The sequence below is a fragment of the Falco rusticolus genome, chromosome 5 (assembly GCF_015220075.1).
Source record: "Falco rusticolus isolate bFalRus1 chromosome 5, bFalRus1.pri, whole genome shotgun sequence".
NCBI classification, from domain to species: Eukaryota; Metazoa; Chordata; class Aves; order Falconiformes; family Falconidae; genus Falco; species Falco rusticolus.
The window spans coordinates 84051799-84072810 of record NC_051191.1 but is presented as its reverse complement, the minus strand read 5'-3'; the positions used below and the strand labels follow the sequence as shown (position 1 = coordinate 84072810).

At 42.9% G+C, this 21012-nt stretch overlaps 1 protein-coding gene across 1 annotated transcript; it reads right to left on the bottom strand.

Annotated features, from left to right (window-relative positions):
- Positions 1–370: 370 nt before the first annotated feature.
- Positions 371–20934, bottom strand: FKBP4 (FKBP prolyl isomerase 4). The gene is made up of 10 exons (XM_037388292.1): positions 20679–20934; positions 16749–16893; positions 15433–15575; positions 10964–11084; positions 10068–10224; positions 8787–8877; positions 8362–8445; positions 7366–7551; positions 6604–6843; positions 371–2668 (listed from the first exon to the last, which is right to left on the bottom strand). Exons 1-10 carry the CDS (start codon positions 20760–20762, stop codon positions 2570–2572), a joined length of 1350 nt encoding a protein of 449 aa, XP_037244189.1. The 5' UTR covers positions 20763–20934; the 3' UTR covers positions 371–2569.
- Between the last annotated feature and the right edge of the window lie 78 nt (positions 20935–21012).

Below are 21012 nucleotides of genomic sequence, written 5' to 3'. Positions count from 1 at the left end.
CGCTGGCTGGCGGCCCCTCCCCCCGGCGGCCACGCCCCCCAGCCCTCAGCGCGGCGGCGCCTCCGCTCGGGGCTCGGCCCCGCCGCCTGCCCAGCGGGAGCCGCGGCCGCGCACCGGCCCGCCAGGCCGCATGTCCCAGCCCGCCCCGGGGGCCCGGCGCCCAGTACGTGATCCAGCCCGTCCCAAGGGCGACACCGCGTTTCTCCCGGCCCTCGACAAACGGGCCACCCGACCGCTCAGCGCCGGGGGCAGGGCCCCGCACCCGGCAGCACCGAGGGAGGCGGAGGCCGCTCTGCTCCCCCGCAGACACGGTACAACCGCTACGAGCGCTGCACAGGGCGAAGGACTTATAAAGCCAGACAGGTGTGCGTGGTTTACAAAGCCGATACCGTAATTGTTTATTTTAAGCGTTTTTCTATAAGGACGTAACAAATAGCTTATATTCGGAGTTTACATGCACGACCTCACTTAGAAACACCAGTGTGCCATCTGCTGCTGGCGACTAGCCACATTTTTAAAGACGGCATGGGATCATCCTTCAGCTGCCTGAATGTATAGTGCACTTACATTTACATTCTTAAGTATTTGTTATGTAGCAACAATAAGGGCAAAGACTGCTCACACTGTACGTATTATCCACCCTTGACTCTAGCAATTTTGTAGATGCTCTATAGAAATCATCTCGCTTGTTACTTTCCAAAACATGCTGAAGAACTGTCAGGTCTACGGGAGATTTCTGGAACTTGATGTTCCAAGAATTAGAAATTTCATCATTAGGACTTAGCCCTGTGCTTGCTTTCACACACCAAGTTTTCGCCCCAGGGGCTTGTATTTCTAGTAGTAACTGCCAACAAATCAAGGTATTTCTTTGCAGGAGAAAAATAACTTCCTTGGCATTCCTGCTTCCCCATACTGTTGTGTGGCTGGAAATCCCCCTCTTGAAACTTCAGTTGACAAGCATTCTTGTTACACCATGTTGTAACCTGTCTGTAATTCCCATTACGAGATAGTCATGCTTCGGTACAAAGTGAAACAGTTTTCACAGAGAGCTGATACTGGCAACCTCCTGCCCATAAAGAAACCCATGAATAAGTTACACAGTACTTCAGTCTCAGCAAAGGAGACCAGGAAGTCAAGCTCACATTTCAGATGTCATTCATGTTACAACAGAGATACTCCACAATAGACACAATTCCAGCCCATCCCATGCCATGCAAAGACATCTTTCTCACTGCAAAAATAATTTTTTTTTTTTATCTGAAAGGAACAGATTATCTACCTGCTTCCTGCAGAACAGGTAAAAATGTGTCCCTGCTGCTAGTGTCTCAGAGCAGGACAGTGGAGATGCCGAGTTTAACTCTACATAACAAGATAAACAGAGGTGAGTGAGTAGTATGTTCCATGCCTGCAGACACAAAAAACCACCCCAACAAAAAGCCCACACAAAACCCATAAGCACAACCCGCTCCCAAACAAGACACGCTACATACTGCAGAAAGAAGTAGAACATCAAGTAATAGCTTTCTTGCGAAATAGGGATAAGCAGACATTTGAATCACCCAGAAGTCTGTAGTTCATGAGGATCTGGAAGTATTTGTAACATGTTAAACCAGTATCACCTATTTTCTCTTCAAAGCCAGTCACTTTCAGGTATAAATGAATGAGGTTTTTTTTTTCCTGGTCCAGTTTTACAAGGTGGAGAGTGAAGTGGAAGCTACTAATACAAACAGAAAATAAGCTCTATGCATAGGTTACAGCCTTGCACTTGTACAGTTTTCCGCAACAGTTTTTCCTTTTGCAAATATATGGATAAATGCTGTGCCGATTACTGTGGAAATTCCCTTATGGCAATGAACAAACAACATACTAAAATAATCAGATACTGTGGCTACCATACAACTGCGTGGATGAGAAAACACTGAATTTCCAAAGGACAGTAAAATTATCTTAATTCTGTGCAAATCCCAATAAAAACCCACGAGAAGTTCTGTTTTCTTGAGTTTAATTGGAGCTTTTATTACTTAAGCTGTGACTTCACAGTCTTAACCTTCAGCAATTTGCAAAGAGGAGGCATACAAGAAAGGTTACAACACTTAATGGAAGGGACTCCCTACTGAATGGGGGGGGGGGGGGGCAGGCAAGGGGGCAATCCCAAGGCAGAAGAACTGGGAGCGCCAATTTGTTCTCAAGTCTCATGTGAAGACTCCTGGAAAAGGCTGATTACTTGAAAGAAATCAAGGAAATAAATTTAGGAAGCAGAACCTGAGATTAAAGTGAGCTGGAACCAGGAGACAAACACCAATGTCAAAATGCAAATAAACCAAGCAGAGTAAATCCAGACAGAACCCAACAGTAACAGAGGCTGAATGAATAAATAAAGTCCCTAGGATTAAACCAGATTTATGCTGCCACTCAGCTTCTTCAACAGACGTATAAAGCTGTAACTGACTGTGGCATGGTGGCTTCAGCCTCTGCTCCCCTGAAGCCACTGTCCAACCAGGTAGAAAAATAAAGGTCTAAATCACTGGAAATTCTTTCATTTACAAAACTAATGGAATAGGGTTTGTTTTTATGCTTCTGTGTCAACTTCCGATTTATCTTCCACTCCATTCTGCTCATCTTTCATTTCTGCATCTTCAGTGTGGCTGGTGTGAAGAGTAGCAGCTGACTAAAAGAGAGACAAAGAACATATTCCTCCGTTAAACAAAATTGCTAGCATTTGCAAACAATACCACAAACATCATTTGATTCTTATCACTAGGATACCTGGTCTTCCTGCAAGACTGAATTAAGACATTAGGACCTTCAGCCAAGAGAAAAGAAAAACTTCTTTGCATTTTTTCTGCATCCAAGAAACCAAAAGCAGTTTAGAGGAGGCTAAGAAATAATACTGGTGTTAGACCGTTGTGATTCATAACGTGGTGTGCACATGCTTGCCACATAACACTTCCAGAAAGCATTCTCCCACAAGCTGAAATTCCTTTAGGCAGCTTCTGTACAAAACTGCTTTTGTCCTGCTTCAGTTTCAGCAATTCCCATACCCTGCCCCCAGCCCCAACTTGCACGAGGCACATCTAGACTCAAAATATGAAGGATCTTTGTTGGACAACTCATTTCATGAATAGTGACTTCAACTCAACAACAGTTACTTGGATGTCCTCTGTAATAGCTTACCTGGAATAAAATCTTAATCTGATAAAGCGGCTGCTCTAGAAGCCCTCTCCTTGCTCTATCTTCCAGTCCACATAAAAAAGTTGTGGAAGGCAGCAACATGTGGCAAGGTCAGTTTTTACAGCAGGACATAACCAGCACATCTTGACCTTGCAATAATTTTTAAACACAGTAAAAGGAGGTAGAAGTGTCTTGACCTGCTCATCTCAAAAGACTGCAATGAAATTGCTATTCCACCTGTCAGCCTAGCACCCTGAACCATCTGATTTATAACAAAGTTAGATGAGAACCAGACAAGAAGCAAGGACATAAGCATGTGCTGTTGGAGGGGAACAGGAGGGCAGAAAGCGTCACAATCCTTAACTGTTACATCAACTTAAGATGCAACAAGAAACCACAGCCAAACGCCACCCCGGCAAAGATCAGCTTTCATCCTTAGAAGCATTCTATGAAGCACACAAGAGTGAAGTCTTCTCTCCACAGAAAACCCGTCAGCTGGCAATCCTGGACCTAAGATAAGGTGATAAACATCTTGACCTTTAAAAATTCACACTTTACATGTGAACTATTCAAATTTGTGAAGCAAACTACTGATGCAAGAGTGACTGACAAACTTCAACAGACCATCAGCCATGCAGATGTCAGGCATTTAGGACCTACAGTCCAAGCTGCCGCCTTAGCCATCAGAAGATGTTTGGTAAACAAACCCTCTTCTCCAGAATTCTTGAATGTCTCCCATCACCACTAATAAACTGTTGCAGCTACAGTAATGCAACATGATAGATGGAATTAACAGGAAAACATGTTTTCTTGCAAGAAAAATCCCCAAGCCTGACCTGGGGAGTAAGCATCCTTTGTTTACAGTTCCATTGACCCCCTTTTCATACAAAACCACGTCAATTTGAAGTAGGCCCGGTGGCTCAGAGAAAAAAATGTAGACACATGCACATTCCCAAGATCGTCTTAACTATTGACAAGAATGAGCCAGGCCAATAGCACCCTGGTCTGTATCAGAAATAAGTGGGGCCAGCAGGACTAGGGAAGTGATCATCCCCCTTGTACTCAGCACTGGCAGGGCCACACCTCGAATCCTGCATCTAGCTACAGGGGAGACATAGAGGTGCTGGAGCGTGTCAAGGACGGGCAGTGAGGCTGGTGAAGAGCCTACAGCACAAATCTTAGGAGGAACAGCTGAGGGAACTGGGGTAGAAAAAAACTGGGGTAGCCTGTAGAAAAGGAGGCTCAGGGAAGAACTTGCCACTCTTCTACAATTGCCTGAAAGGAGGTTGTAGCAAGGTAGGTGCCCGCCTCTTCTCCCAAGTAACAAGTGATAACAGAGGAAACGGCCTCAAGTTACATTAGGTGAGGTTTAGATTGAATACTAGGAGAAATTCATTCACCAAAAGGTCTGTCAAGCCTTGCAACAGGCTTCGCAGGGAAGTGGTTGAGCCACCATCCCTGGAAGTATTTAAAAGATGTGCAGACATGGTTTACTGGTGGACTTGGTAGTGCTAGGTTAATCATTAGACTTTATGATCTTAAGGTTCTTTTCTAACCTCTGTGATTCCATGACTCTAAAGGCTGACCCTATCCAAAGTAGATGGGAAAATCTGCCCTAAGTGCCACGTCTCTGCAGTATGTCCAACAGTCTGCAATCTGAAGACTAGAGTCCGCCTGTGGGCAATAATACGACTCACTCTGTCTTAGGGCCCAAGGTGTACATTTTGAAAAGCACCTTTTGTACTATTCGGGGGTACAGCTTGCTTCAGTGATCCACTCTTCCTCTCTGAACAGCAGCTCTTGCTGTGTCCCACTACTAGTGGAGGAAGCCAGATTCCCAGCAGCTATGCTAGCTGTAAGGAAATTGCACAGGAGAGCCTGACAGCTGACAACTAAAACCTGTAATTTCAAAAGTGAAGATGCTCAACAGTGAAATAATTCTAGTTTAGTTGCTCTTCCTGAGGTTTTTCATTAAAGCCTACCAAAAATTAAGGTACCGCATGGTTATACATGACAACATCTAAAAGGACAGAATACTTTCTTCCAGGTTCCAATAATCAAGGACTGTTGACATCAGGCTGCCTCAGCGAGATACGTAAGTACATGGACAATGACACTTTCCTCACAGAACCAGTGGGAAATGTTTGCATTTATGTGCTTGTTTCACTCCTTCACGAGAAGCAGAACCCAATCCACAGAACTACTGCTCCTCTTTGGAGAGGGAAAAAACCCACCAACCACCCACCCACAACACACACAGCTGAAAAGCCACAAACAGAACAGCTTGGCCACCCAACTATCCAGTTAGGAGTGATTACCCCATGCTTACTATTACGACTACTTTAGCAGAGTAAGAGATGAAGAATAGAATACATCTCCCATTGCCTCCAGGAGATAAATTTATTTCCGATATGTCAGTTTGAAAGACCAGGGGAGGGAAGAAAGAGAGGTTTATGAAGCATCTCATGTAGGAAATTGTCGACTCAGTCTGAAATGGCTGAATTGTCAGGATACACTCATCGGAGGACAGCAGGCCCTTGGACAAGCTCACTGACAGAGTTAACTACAGAAAATTGACATATCCCATGCATATTCTGGGAAAGTGGACAAAGATCTGTGAAAATAGCCTCACAAGACAGAAGCTTCTGTCCTCCCCAAAGTTACTGAGAAAATCTGAGGCTGATACAAATCCCACATGTGTCCTAGAAATTACAGGTTTACCTAGTCCTTCCGGACCATCACATTTAAGGAAAACAGAACATTTTCTTAGGATATATGATTCTCACCAGTAACTTCGAATGTTTCTTGCTAGTTGATACAACCTTGTTATAACCAGTTAACAATGACCGTATTTGAATACAGAACTAGTATTTACTAAAATTCTAGTGAAAGCTTAGTACAAAAACTACCCATGCAGTAGAATAATGTGTCATCTGACAGTCTGAATTCATACTGACACTTCATAACTGATCTGTGACATTTGGGATGGAGACAATCCTGAGCACCATCTGTATGACAGACGTAAGGCCTCAGTCGGCAGGCCACCCGGGCACCAAAACAGACTGTGCTTCAGAACAATCAGTTCAACGAACATTGATGCTTTTTTCAGTTCTTGAACATTACCATGTTTGCATCTCATGTCTTCAATTACTTTCTGATTAACGCTCAGCTGTTGCAAAGTCAGCTGAAATACATAAAACCATTCTGTGCAGTGCTCAGTATTGCCAGTTGTCTTCTTCAAACAAGACAGCCTCACCATTTTGACTGCTGGTATTTTCAAGTGTTTTCTCCCCTCAGAGGAAGCTACGTGAGTGTTCTCCCATTATACTTACCTTTGCTAAGAATAAGTAGTAAGCTTAATGCCTAAAACACTGTTCCACGTCTAACATGTGACATCACCTCTTGTAAATCTTCTGGAGTAGTGTTACTTACCTTTACGTCTTTGTCTGCAAGCCTTTGGAACATGTTGGCATACATCTTTTTCTCTTTCTCACGCTGCTCCCGTATTTTTTGCTGACAAGTTACCAGTTGCACTTTGGCAGCTTTGTTACTTGGATAAAGTTGTATCACTTTCTGGAAATCTCCCCGGGCCAATTCAAAGTCATTGACAGCCAAGTGCGCTTCTCCACGCCGGAAGAGGCCTTTTTCATTGTTGCTATCCAATTCGAGTGCCTGCATTGAAAATCAAAACCAAACCACATTCAGAATATTTTTTTTTTATTAATACGCAGTCAGAAAACCAGAGACTGCTAGAAACTGTACCTTCTGATGTGAATTTAGGAGTCTTGTCAGGGCTTACTAATAAGGCGAGTTGAATACAGTAGAAGTAAGTACAAAGAAAACTGGCTATTTGAGAGTAGAGAACCAGCAAACCTAAGATTTAGTCCTGGCTCTATTCCACCGCTTTGAAGGACCTTTGCCAACACAAATACCTTCACCACATCTCAGTGTTTCTACCTGCCAAATACTTGAATATTCGCAATATAGCAGCAAGTTAGTAAAAGGTATTCAAAAGGACAGCAATAATGAGAGTAACCTGTCTGATATTTTTACATTGTGTATTCAGTACTACTCAACTCCCAGTTGATAAGAAAGGCCAAACACCACGTGGCCTGGTATCCCTCAGATTGTTAAAGCAAGAGATAAAACTGTCGGATGGCTTGCACAGTTTAAAAATAAACCAAACCTGACTACCTTGTTGCAGTTCTCCAAAGCCTGGGAGTATTCCTTCAGCTTGAGATGGCACATAGCTAGATTAAGGTGGGCAGCAAGCCTCAGGCTTTTGGCTTTCGTATCCTCCTCATCAGAGAGTCCCGATTCATGCTCCAGCCATGACACAATCTTCTTATACTGTAACGCTGCTCGTTTGTATTTCCCCTCCTGTAAAAGAAGGCAGATCAACTATCACACATCACAGTAACATCACAGTAACTTACCTCCCTCTCTCCCCTTCTGCTTACTTTGAGCAACAGTTCTGACTAAAAATAGTTCCACCAGAAATTAATTTAAATCATCAAAAATATACTACTTCTGAAAGTCATTCCTGCATAGGATCAGAAAACCTTTAGGAATACCTACTAGGGGTATAGGCCAGCATTGACACTTCACTCTCAACTCCCACCTTTATATTCAACTTTTGATAAAAAACAAAGCAGATGGGGCATTTTCAAAACAGCACAACTATTGTTGTGTCATGAAGATAATGGGGAACTCTTGCCTTTGACTGGTCAAATTGTTTGAAACTGCTTTTCTACATATCTTTACCCAAACAAACATTGCTCATTCACAGCACTATCCCACAGCAGGAACCTAAATACTGTAACCTTGCTGCTATTCAACGTATGCCCCAGAATTACCTGTAGGTACAGCAAACAGCTCTGACAGAGAGAACTAACTCCCTGCAGAGTTAGTTCTTTGGATATTCCAACTCTTGAGGTGTGGTTTTTTGTGTTTTTTGGGGGGGGGGGGGGTTTGTTGGGTTTTTTGTTTTTGTTTTTTTTTTTTTTTTTTTTTTTTTTTGTTTGTTTGTTTGTTTGTTTGCTTTTCAAAAGACACCTTCCCCTCCAGTTCTCCTTATAAAACCACAGAATATCATGAACACCACTCTGAAATGACAGGAGCTGTAATCATCATTATCGGCTCATAACATGGACTAAGAAATGTTATTATTACTTGGGGACTGTAATTTACCTTGAAGTACTGAGTGCCTCTCTCCTTCACAATGCCGCTTTGCTCCAGCTTCTCATCTGTGTTCATTTCCCAGGACTCCTTAGCCTATCCAAACAGAAACAGTTCAAGTCAACGATGCAGCTTTCGGGGAGACCCAAATGGCTGTACTGCTTCCCACTAACAGTATGACAGAGAGAGGTCTGGCAAAGCAGTTTCACCCTGCAAACTGGGCTAGTGCAGTAGAGACACTGACAGCAACGGACAGGGATATACTATAAAAGCAAGGACAATTTCAGCCAAGAGCTCCCAGCATGTCGTCATCTCTCACAACAGTGGCTTCCTTATTTCAGATCAATGTTCAAGGATTCCATCATCTTTGTTTAAGCTGCACTCACACTTCTCCCCCCATCTCCCAATCTCTTTGGGACTTCATCTCTCATTCCTACCTTTTCAAAGCTTTTGAGTTTCACTTCATACTGTAGCTCTGCATCTGGAGGGATCTGAAATTTCTCCTTCCCAGCACTTCCAAAACCATAGCTGTAAGATCAAGGCGGTGAGAGGAAGAAAAGAATGAAATGAAGAAAGAAACAAACCAACAAAAAGCAAGTTCCAAAACTATCCATCCAGCCATATTGAATACACAGGAAGCTGGAGACAAACAAAAATATGCAAATCTGGGATGCCTATACAGCATTAATAAAAGACAAAGGCTTGAAGAATTCTCAGTACTATTCTAAAATTAGCAAGCACAAGGTAGAAGAAAACTAGAGAAACCTGGGTTTAATTTCATTACTCTCTCAGTCACCAGTTCCTATTCTTTCTTTTTTTAGCTTCTATGAAGGAAAAGCAAGTTCTCTCTCCATCAAGGAAAAAAGAATATACTTTAAAGTTATACATATCTTGCTTTATATTCATGACCCGAGACTGAACGCAGTAAGTAGCTGCATATTAAGAGGAAAACCCTCAAGATCAGATTGCTTTGCAATCAGTATCCCTCTTTTCCCATCAGGTTCAGTTCCAGTTCAAAAAAAATTATAAAATAAAAACTGAAGTTAATTATCAGCGCAAACTCCACTTGTTTCAGCTATGTTCTCACTGTAAAGAGAAAATTCTGCTTATATCCTAAACTGACTAAAGTGACAATATTGGGCAGTCATATGTCTTGGTTAGCTGTTGTTAGAGAATTCTATAATGGGCCAAGGTTTGCATGACTTTGCCTTGTGTCTCACAGGAGTCTTAAAGGCTTTTTTTGAAAAGGCTTTCAGAATACCAGTGCAAGTTTTCTACTGACAAAAGATTTATAGTACTCTTTACTAACCACATCACCTAAGGACTAGCTATCTGGTCACACTGGGCTCCTCAGAAGGCTCTTTTCCTATTCTAAGGCTGTTCTTTAGGTATCTTTATAAGCACTGCTGTATAGTTAAGTACTGTTTCATTAAGAGGGACCACAAAAATGTGAGTTAAGAGAGCAACAATTAATTTTTTTTTATATTCACCAAGATCAACACTACAGAGGCTTAAATAAATTTCTTTTGGAGTGCCGTCACTTCCCAACCAAGTGGCAAGGCGATCTTAGCTTCATACTTATACATCAAACTTTTGGGACTGATCATGGTTTTACCAGAGCACTGAAAAATGCTGAAAAGCGTTATAACAAAACACTTTGTTCTTGTCAGATGCTTAACAGAAGCCCTTAAAGTACCAAAAGATCAGGAAAAGCATACTTCGGTTTGAGATAGAACACAGATTCCTCAGATTTCTCCATTTTTTGAATGGCTTTCTCCAGACCATGAGGAAGATCATAGTTGTCACCTTCTCCGATCTCAAACCGCAATTCCCGCCTGTCAAAAACACGATCTCCACATCGGCCTTCAAACTGGACTGGTAACAAAAACAGAACCACCGGAGAAAAATCAGAAGATATCCACATATGGTAAAGGGCAGGTAGCACAGCTAATATAGGAAGCGCCAAAGCCTCCTCCTGAACAGTCTTTTTTCTCTTTTAACAGCTACCTATGGTGGCTACTGCTACCATTAGCAAATAAAACTTCTGCTGCTGAACTTTATAAACCACCATGTGTAATTTGATGCAATATAAATAAGCCATAAGTATCTTCAGATTTATGTATTTAAAAATGCTGTTTAAGAACAGCTTTACAAGATACTATTTTTCAACAGTCAATTGCAGAAATAATGCCATTAATTTTGACATACTCTGAGTAAGTACTTATCCCTGAGTTCACCTTTGGGGTTTTGGTGTTTTCATTTGTGGTTGGTTTTTGGTGTTTTTTTTTTTTCCACTCCAAATGCCAGAACTACTTCCCCTCTTGTTCCTCAGCAAATGGCAATACCTCCTTAGACTCCATCTACTTTTTGTGATCAGATAAGCACTTTATCAGATCCAGTATCTCTGGAGAACACAGGTGCTGCTGGAAAATGTAAACCTCGCTAAAAATAAAAAGAAAGCTTACTCTGTCTTGTTAAGTTACTTGGTAAAGGAAAGAGAATTCACATATTCCTATCCCTCAGGACAAGGAGTTGTAGATTGGGAGAAAGGTTCTCTCTTCCCGCCCCCCCCCCCCCCCAGTAAACCCATTTACTATTTGTGTAACAGACTTACTATCTACAAGTGCACCCTCATTGGGCTTGGAGTAGCCTTCCCCTTTTTTACGGATTCTTCGGATGATGCCACCATCTTCATCATCAGTGAGATCCTCCCCCTTGAACTCAAAAAGTTCGATCTGTGGAGGGAAGAGCAGCCATGCATTTATTTTCATCACATCAATTCAGTAATTCACAGAATTTGTTCTCCAGGTACTTTTGAAATGTTCAGAAAGCCACTATCTTAGTTTATCTCCTCTAAGATATTAAACCACCAAGGCTATGAAGATGCTATATTCAGTAGATACTGGCTGGAAACCTACTGAAGAGTTTCAGATTCTTTCAGGCCTTTACAGCTTTTTTTCTCCAGCAATATCGGTCTCCCAGTACTACAAATTAGATCCTTTATTTGAAAGGACTGTGAACCTGGTTTCTGAATAAAGCTTCCATGAGCCACAATGCTTAGGGACTACTACAAAAAAAAGATTCTATTGGCTTCTTTAGTAGTATTTTTGCTAACGTCTGCAGGTGGAAGTATGGACAGTGGGTTTTGGGATTGAGGCTTGTTTCTTTAATATGCGGGCAAATACCTTTTGAACACATTAAGCCATGAAGAATATGTTCTCAACTGCCACTTTGCAGTGCTACCACACTGATCAGCAGCTGTCTTACAGAGCTTATCAGAGCTCTCGCTTTACAGCTGAGTAGAATCACCAGTGGTGTCACTGCATCCAAGGGCCAGGGAGGTTTGTAATTAACACGAGGACAACAGGAGCAGAAAAATTGAATATAAACATACAATTGTCATCCTTAAGTCCTGACTATACCCTGAATTCCATATATGGTTCAAATTCACATCTATAGTGTTTCAAACTGAGTCCAAACTGATTTCAAATGCCTGTCCTGCAATATTAAAACAAATTAAAGGGTACCTTTTCAGACTTCGGCTATTTCCCACCTGTTTCTCCAGCCTCCTGCTCTTGTGACAGAGAACAATAGTTTCAACTATGTCATCCTCCCCTGCATCACTGCACAGAGTTTGGTGTTCTCTTTCTACTCACTGCTTTTTCCCCTCTAGTCTTGCCTTATTGTGGAATCATTTCAGAAAAAAAATATTTCCACTAGAATGATAAAACAACAAAACCATAATCTGGCCCACTTTTCATCTAAACTTGTTACTGCAACAAATTTTTCAGAATTTTAAAGAGCTGGTGTTAATGCAGGAGATAAGCCTGAATCTTCACATGCTCTCCCAAGTCTCTAATGCAAATCATAGTTTAAAGTGGGAGTGCCATGACAAGATGAAAAAATACTCTAGTCACAGAAGAAATTTGTTGTTGCTATTACCTTAAGAAAAGTCTTTTGCTATCCACGTTTGAGTAAAACAATAGTAAAAACAGCACAGAAGAGCAAGCCATTATAATCAGTATTGTTTAGACCAAGTACCTCATTTAAAAAAAAAAAGTTCAAGGCTAATGCTGTGGAGGTTCATGACACTTGGACTTAAGATACCCAGAATGCAAAAGGAATTGAATATTCACCAGCACTAAGAGTACTTCCACTTTGTATTTTGATGGATACCTAATAACAAATAATATTCTGGTCTTTATCTTCAGTTTGTCCGAAACAAGCAAAGTCATTCCAGAACATCCCACTGATGACCATACGGGTTTCCTCATTATTTTTTTTTCCACCTACACAACAGTATTCTATGGAAGAATCTATCTGTTTATATTCCTTAGCAAAAGCAACCACGATAACAGCTCAAAACCCTCAAAACAAACAAACCCCCCCCAACATAACCGAACAGAAAAAACCCCAAAACTCCGAACCATAAGACATCCATTATTTCTGGTCATAATGAAATGCTGATGTGGTGATGACAGCTACAAAAAACTTTTAAATAAGTTTTACAGGGTCATTTTTAAGGCTACTTGCACAGAATTTTAGTATGGTTACGGCACTTGCAAAGGAACCATGCTGACACTGTTCTAATAATAAAAAGAAAATGTAGAGGCAGGACTACAAGAGTGGAAACTCAAGGGATTTTAAGCACCTGAGAGTCATACTAGTTAGAAGTCCCTTCTACCTAATAAAAAGAGAGTTTCTGGATCCAAGTTCCACTCCCCCAGTTCAGGATATACCCAGCACTGCTTATCTGTTGTAGCTAGTCATCTGCAGGCCTTTTTGTTAGGGAGGCACAGGCAGCTTCAGTGTTTTTCTTTCTTTCTCCCTTTTCTCCTCTAACATTACTGCTCAGGCAGGGGATAGAAAGGGTCATGAATGAAACGCTACTTTTACCTAAACTACCCAGAAGATGGAGAGGTCAGACTGGCATCATTAAGAAAAATTTAGTGGGAAGTGAATAATCTGGATGACTATCAGGTAAGACTCAGTACTACTCTGATGAAACAAATCTCATCTTGCAGGTAGCGCTTTTATTTATCAAAAGGTTAGGTATTATCTCTTGTTGCAGGACAACAATGTAGCATCCTGTATGCTACTGCTAAGCCCTTCAGAATACTTCATCATGCTGACAAGGCAGAAGATCTTGACCTTTGAAACACTGCGCATGGACAGTAAAAAACAGAGGTGAGCATCTTCAGTAATTGCTATGCTGAAGGTCTATTTGTTTTTCCTTTCCCTCAACAAAATGAGGTGGGCAGAAAAATGCAGAGGGGTAGAGGAAAAAACCTCTCCCTTCAAAATCCTGCCCTGTATTATACTTAGTATCACTCGCATTTGTGCAAAGCACAGAGCATTCCAGCATGTGTAGTTTTAGCCAATATAAAGAAGCCACAAGTATCTACAGAGTTAGACCTTTAAAAAATGCCCTTTAAGAACAGCTTTACAAGATACTATTGTTTCAACAGTCAACTGCAGAAATAATGGCATGAGTTTTGATACACTTTCAAATAGTTCTTATCCCTTAGTGGCCTGGGGTACTAGCTGCTGGCAGCATTTTTTGAATCCTTCCACACAAAATACACCTTTAATGCTATTACTCACAAGTTCATGCAAGAAAAGAAATAGGAATACAATATCCAACTATGTTTAATTTATCCTTCTTAACAGATGCTCATTGTTTCCCTTAAAATCTAAACAGGCTTTCAGTCCCTACTCTGTGAGTTCCTTCTACCTTTCTCAGGTATTAGATGAAACCTTCAATCTTACAGCAATCATCAGGGCTTAATTTTCCTTATGCCTCTAACATAGGAATCCATTTCATTGATTAAGTATTTTAGAATAAAGTGATTTTCAAAAAACCACATTTAAAGTCCATCTGCCTTCTCTCAGGTTCAATTAAAGTATTTCTTGGAAAATTGAACTGCTTCAACAATAAAAAGAAATATATCCTCCCAAACACAGCTTAGACTGTTTGTCAGAGCATGCTCCAGGAACTGCTTTAGTATCATGTTTGATTTTTCCATACATGAAGAGTCTCAGCATTCTGAGGAGCCACCCTCACTACTGAAATAACGCACAACAGACAGCTGCTATTTCCAATCCCTTTGTGGGGGGTGGTGGGGGGTGCATGGGGGCACATGGTGAGGGAAGATGCCTTGAAGATCCCTAGGAAATGGGTTCCGTCCTCTGCTGATGAGGTTAAGAAATACCCACGCTAACTGGCTCCACGCTCACCAAGACACCCAGTTCACCTCCCAGGAAACCAACTGTCCACATGAATGGCAAAATCACTGTTATCCAGACCCCAAACCCAGGACTGTCAGAATCTATCACAGGGACCAAGTGTGTACAGACTACTTTCTGTGATGGTAGTATTGATCAATGTAGCCTGGATCCACAGACATTTGTCATTAACAAGGAACCTGAATGCAAACTCTTATGGTGCTTTAAGGCTTATTAAAATGCTCGGCTCTACAGAAAACTGAGTTCATAGTTGCACAGCTGTTCAAATACACTTTTATAGTCCAGCAGTTTATATGGCACCATTATCTCTTTTCTCCCCCTAACAGCTCATAAAAAATCATGTTAATATTGCAAAGAAAACACAAAAAAAAGTACAAAAAATATGTTACTAGGACATTAATTGCTCTTCCTGTTGTTGAGAACTTTTACATGTTCAACATAAGTATCATTACTTTGAGTCCTATGAAGTAGAAAGAGGGTTAAAAATTCCATTTTTTCAACTACTTCAGAGTCTGTCACTAAGATGGTCCACCCTCCCAACCTGCACTCTCCCATAGTGATTCATTCTGTAACTGTAAAATAAAAACTATGAACCCTGGAAAACATTCAAGTATTTTTAAGAACTCCAAAATAAAGGAACCTGAGCCACTGCAGATCAGTAGCAGCTAGACTAGAACTCTGTACATTGCCCACATTACCCTAATTGAGCACACTTTTTCTTTTGAAAACCTAACATTCCTGTTTTAAAAGGGTATTACATCACACATTTTCTACACTGAAATCTGATCTTTGTTGTGGTTTTCAAGCATACGGTTTTAGTGACCATCTCTCACTTACCTCAAAAATCAGCGTAGCGTTGGGAAGTATCTTTGGGGGGCTCCCAGCTGAGCCATAGGCGTATTCTGGTTTACATGTAATCTGACAGATTTCACCAACCTTCATAGTTGCCACAGCAATGTCCCATGCTTTTATCACCTCACCTATGCAAGTCAAATTTCAATCACATGATTGCTAGGCATACATGAAAGGCATGATCAGCTGTAAAACTGAACTTCATTACTTTCGGTATACAAAAGCCAAGACAGAGCAGAAATGCTGAAAGACTTGTGATTGCTCTGATTTATCAAAGGTTTCTTCATTCTAGGTGTAGTGATTCTTTTCCTCCCCTATAGGGGACACAAGTAATCTGAATACAGACATGGACTGAAGTGCTTGGCACAATCTCAAGTACGAGGAAATAACAATAAACTGAAGGTCTTAGGGCAAGAGATTGCCTGGCTCCTATTTTGAAAACAATCTAAAAAAGCCTTTTCTCTCTCTACTTTATCAGCTGGCAAAGAGCAGCACAAGTGTTAACTAGAAGTTAACACCCACTTGAATGGGAAGGGGAGGAAAACAGAAGTAGTCCTTCTAAAGCCAAAAGAGAGCAGAAGCTGGAATCTCAAGTAACAAAATCCTGTCTTTTCCTCAAGCTCTCCTACTTGCTGCTCCTTTCAACTCAATCAAGCAGCTTTTCTATCAGTCTTGCATTAATAGGTACACTTCGTTATTATCTCAAATTTCAGTACACCACAGAATTTCTCTCAATCAAAAAAAAAACAGTGGGTGAGGAAGTGTCAGCAGAAAAAAAATAAACAATTGAGTAGTAAGATTTGCTGAAACAAAGATGTTTGTATTTCTGCATTCAAAAAATGAAGTTTTTTGATAATAAAGAGGTGTACTTCAAGATTCAGATTTGGGTTAATTTGGAAACTAAGGGAAAAAGGGAGTATGTTTCATCATGCTGCAGCTGACAGCTGCCCCTATGTGCTCTGTTCCAGTGTCTGGTCACTATTAAGTACTCCTGAATTTGCATCTTTGCCAAAACAAGTACCAACAAAATGCATATTCTGGCTACTTAACTACCCTTTATCACTATACTTCAGTGCAAATTTGCTCCCCTGGAGTGCTTTGTCTAAGGCCCATAATTTCTTCAGCAGGCCTCAGGGGCTACACAATTCCCTCATTCAGAAAAATCTCAAAGCCATTCTGATTTGGCCAGAAAATAAACCTTAAGCTCTGAAAACCAATTTAAATAGCAACTTTCAGGTGCAAAGAGTCATACATGCAAGGAAATCCCATCTCAATTATTAATACCAAACACAAGTTATTACCTTTTCCCAAGTCAAACGAGAATTTGTCTTTCCTGTCCAGACTGGAGTCAAATTTTGTGCCATCAAGAAGCCATCCTGTGTAATGGACGGTCACTTTATCACCTATCATCGGAGACTCTGTCCCACTGCCTTCTCTCTTGACAACCTGAGAAAAAACAGTAAGCAACATAAAGATCATTAAAGTCTTTTTTTTAATTATTAATAATAATTAATAATAAAGTCTGCCTATTGGACATTAATTCCACGCACTTAGGTGCATGCATTATCATCTTCATTAGATAAAAGATTTGCAGGTCTACTTCAGTTATTTGGAAATGGATTGGCTATTCTGTCTACAGATTAGAAGTGTTGCAAATGCAGGAGCCTTAAGATGGCTCTGCTGTGATACAAGAACTTAATTGGCAACAGTTGGCACCAGCTCACAGATCTCTCTGCATCTATAGTTAGCAATGTCACTTAATTTCCTCAACAAGATTTTAAATGTTCTTGAAACTTTAACAGGTAAAACATTAGGCAAGTTGCCTTTTTTTTATTTATTCAAGTACTTTCCTCACCACCACTCACTCTATCATTACCTCCAAGTTTGGTGTTCTAGGCAAAGCATTTAAATAAGAAATGAGCTAGTTCTTTCCATGCAAAATCTATTCTAACATGCAACTCGAGATTGCTCAAGTGAAACCAGACAGTTCAACAAAAGTTAACAGAATCTCGCCCCAATGCGGGTTAGTTCTAGCAGCTACCACAGTAACACTTAGGAATTATTAAACTGTATTTTTGTCTTGCCACCACTCTGGGTGCCAGCACCCCAGTTTCACATACAACTGCAAGGATTTAATTTTCTTCTCAAGAGGTTCCCCAGCCTAGCTAGCAAGACCAATAGCAACTAAATACACACTATACAAAATGCAAGATTAGCCAGTCTATCTAGTATCCATTTAAAATGTATATCAAAATAAGAGAATAATACTGACATATCTCATAGGGCAAAGATATGAAGCCTTGCCCGTAACAGGAATCCAGGAAGTTCAGATTTGAGTTTTCTCCAACACTGACTGAAACCATCTAGCTCAGAGCCAAAGTTCTGCATTACTTTAGCTAGGCAAAAGGTAACCAATGGAGAACCCTATTCACTTGCATCTATAGAGACCTGAAAAACATACTGTTCATACAAGATAAACATTTACTCAAGGACAGTTATATGGAAGTATGGATTGGTGTCCCTCCTTTGAAGAAAAACTATAAAGATGTCATGCTTCTACACCAATCGTGGTTTTCACTGCAGGAACCAGACCGCTGGGAGACTCCTTCCCAAATTTCAACTTCTTGCAACCAACCACTGTCTATCTCCCACTCTGCCTTTCACCATCCCTGCAGCTGACTATATGGCTGAAATGCCAGCACCCTCCACCAAAGCTGAGGCAATGCGGACAGACTCTTAACAAACTGAAAGCACCTCACTGGATACATAAAAGAGGAGGGGAAAAAAGTAAAATCTTGAAAAAAATACTACCTGCTCAGCTTCCTAGGGAGAGAATTCTCAGTATGAAAAGGGATGCCTGATCTCACACAGCACACCATCCCCTTACCCTGCACCACCTCAGTGCTACAGCAGTTATTAGCATTACAGAACTAATTACTGATTTCTCCTCCAAGGAAGGCAAAAAATCAAGCAACCACTATCACAGATCACAGAGGTAAGGGAACAGAGACATATGAAAATAACATGAATCTGGTAACCAAACTAAACTACATCATGTTTAGATGTATGTATAAAACCAGTGGATCCAAACTAGTAATTTTAAAGCAGTCAAACTGAAGTCACTTTGAAATGGGAGTTGCTTTTAATGAAAACTTCTATCCCTAATGCCATATTCTTGTGGTGTCATACTAAGTTATTCAACATAAAACTAACAAATATCTCATGTTGAGTATTTATGCATTATTATTCTTTTGCATCTACTTAATTTTCAAGAAACTCGTTTCACTTTTTCATATACTCAACAGGGCAGCCCTATTTTCTGTAAGATTTTTATTTCCCTTTCAGATGAAGAAACCTGGCTTTTCTGTTCATATTGTGATGGCAAGTATTTCTAAACTTAAGTGCTTACACTAGAAATAGTGCAATCACATTGAGCAATACCAGGAAAAAAACCTCTGGATACTATTCTGATACAAAGCTAACGAAAAAATTAAAAAACCTCGTGGAATCAGTGCAATCATACTAGTACAAGATTGTTGTAGATTAGTTCAGAATTAGACCCTTGATTTCAATGGGTGTATTCTGCACTCTAGTAATTACTAGAAAAATAAAATCCATGAAGGCTGGACTTCGTGACCTCTACAGTCTTTTGCCTTATCAATTCACAATCTCACCTTTTTTGAAGTTCTCACAACCTCAGCTCTCTCACCAATATTTTTCCTACCCCCTTTTTAAAATATTTTGAAGAGTCACCTGCTGCTTTTCCACCATCAAAAGGTGGGGATTGCACGATGTAGACAGACACACTCTCTGCCTTTTACCATGCTTAGTTAGGTATCCAAGATGCAGGAGACCTGTGGGCAGCTTCCTAGGCAGCCACGCAGATGAGAACTCTAACCTAATGCTCTAATCTGTGCTATATGTAAAAAATAGAAACTTTCACCAAAGCACATAAGCTGGAAACATGGGAAAGCAGAGTACAGAAACCAGCCACACATCTTCAATCTGGCCCCTGATAACCCTCCTAAGACTGCAGACAGCACCTCTATGACAAACCCAGAATTTAAAGCCAGAAGGCTCTAAAGGCTAAAACTAGAGTTTTGTCTTTGCTGCTTTGCTGTGGTGCTACTTTTCTTCTTTTTAACACCGGAACTCTGAAATCTCACTGTGATTCAAAAAAAAACAACCAACACGTTTCCAGTGATCATTAGAAGTTTCTAGAGATATGGAAATAGGAAATATCTGACAGAGGAAGTTAGTGCAACTCCCCCTCATGGTATAAACGCTGCTACACGTATCAACTGACTTTCCAGTACAAAGCCAGAAGCCAGTCTACTGGCACGTTGAATACAGGACACAAGCCGCTCCCGCAGCCTGCCCTGGGGGTGTCCCCAGCGGCCTCACCTGCAGCTGGCTCGCAGCCCGCGCTCCCGCCGAGCCCGCACCAACGGGCCGCCGGCCCGGCTCCCGCCGCCGGCTTCACACCGGGCGCACGTGCACGACGCGCCACCGCAGGTACGAGCGGCCGGCGCGCGCCAGGAGCTCGCGCCAAGATGGAGCGCCCCGCTTCCAGCGCCGCAAAGGCGGGCGGGCGCAGGCAGCCAGCCCCGCGCTGCGCCACAACCACGGCCGCAGACGAGCCACACGTGCCCTGCCGCGGCACCATCTTTAATTCCCAGCCCCCGAACACGTGCTGGGGGGCGGGCCCGCACACCCACCCCCCACTCCCCCCCAAAAAACGCCGTGCGGGCAGAGCCGCACCCTGCGAGCGGGGCGGAGAGCGCGGCCCGGCACCCCTGCACCCCCCCACACACACACCCCTGGCCCCGGGGAAAAGCCCGAAGGCAGCAAGCAGCCCCTCCCCTCCACCACGGCCCTGGGCTTTCCTAGCGGGCGGCCCGGGCTGCGGCTCGCCCTGCCGGCGGGGGAGCCCCGGAGAGCTGAGGGGAGCCCCGCGCCGCCACCGCCGTGTGGGAGCCCCCGCGGGCGGGCAGCGCGTGCGCGCCTGAGGCGGCCTCCCGCCCTCCGCGCGCGCTGAAGCGGCAGGGCTGCGGGCAGCGGCCCCGGCCCCTCAGCGGGCACAGCCCGCCCCGGCACGGCAATGTACTCGGGGGCGCCCGCCCGCAGGCGAGGAGGGACACGCACCCCTCCCGTGCGGACCCCTCCCCACCGGCCTCCGAGTCACTGCGGGGGGGCGGAGACGCGGAGCGGCCGCCCCAGCCACCAGGTACCTTGAGGACGCCCCCATCGCGCTTGGGGGTGATGTCCACCCCTTGCAAGGGAGCCCCGTCCGCTTTCATCTCCTCCGCCGTCATGCCGCCTGCCGCTGCCACCGCTGCGCAGGGAAGGGCCGCTCCGCGAGGGGGGGGGGGGTGTCGGCACCGGCCTCCCGCCGGGCTGGGGCTCGCGTCTCGCTGCGCCTCCGGCTCCGAGCAGCGCGGGCGGGGGCGGGCGCCGCGCGCCGCCCTCCCTCCTGCCTTCGCCGCAGCGCCGGCTCGCGGGCGGCGGGGAGGAGGAAGGGGAGGGGAGAGGGAGGGACCGAGAAGTTTCTAGAGAGGCTGCCGC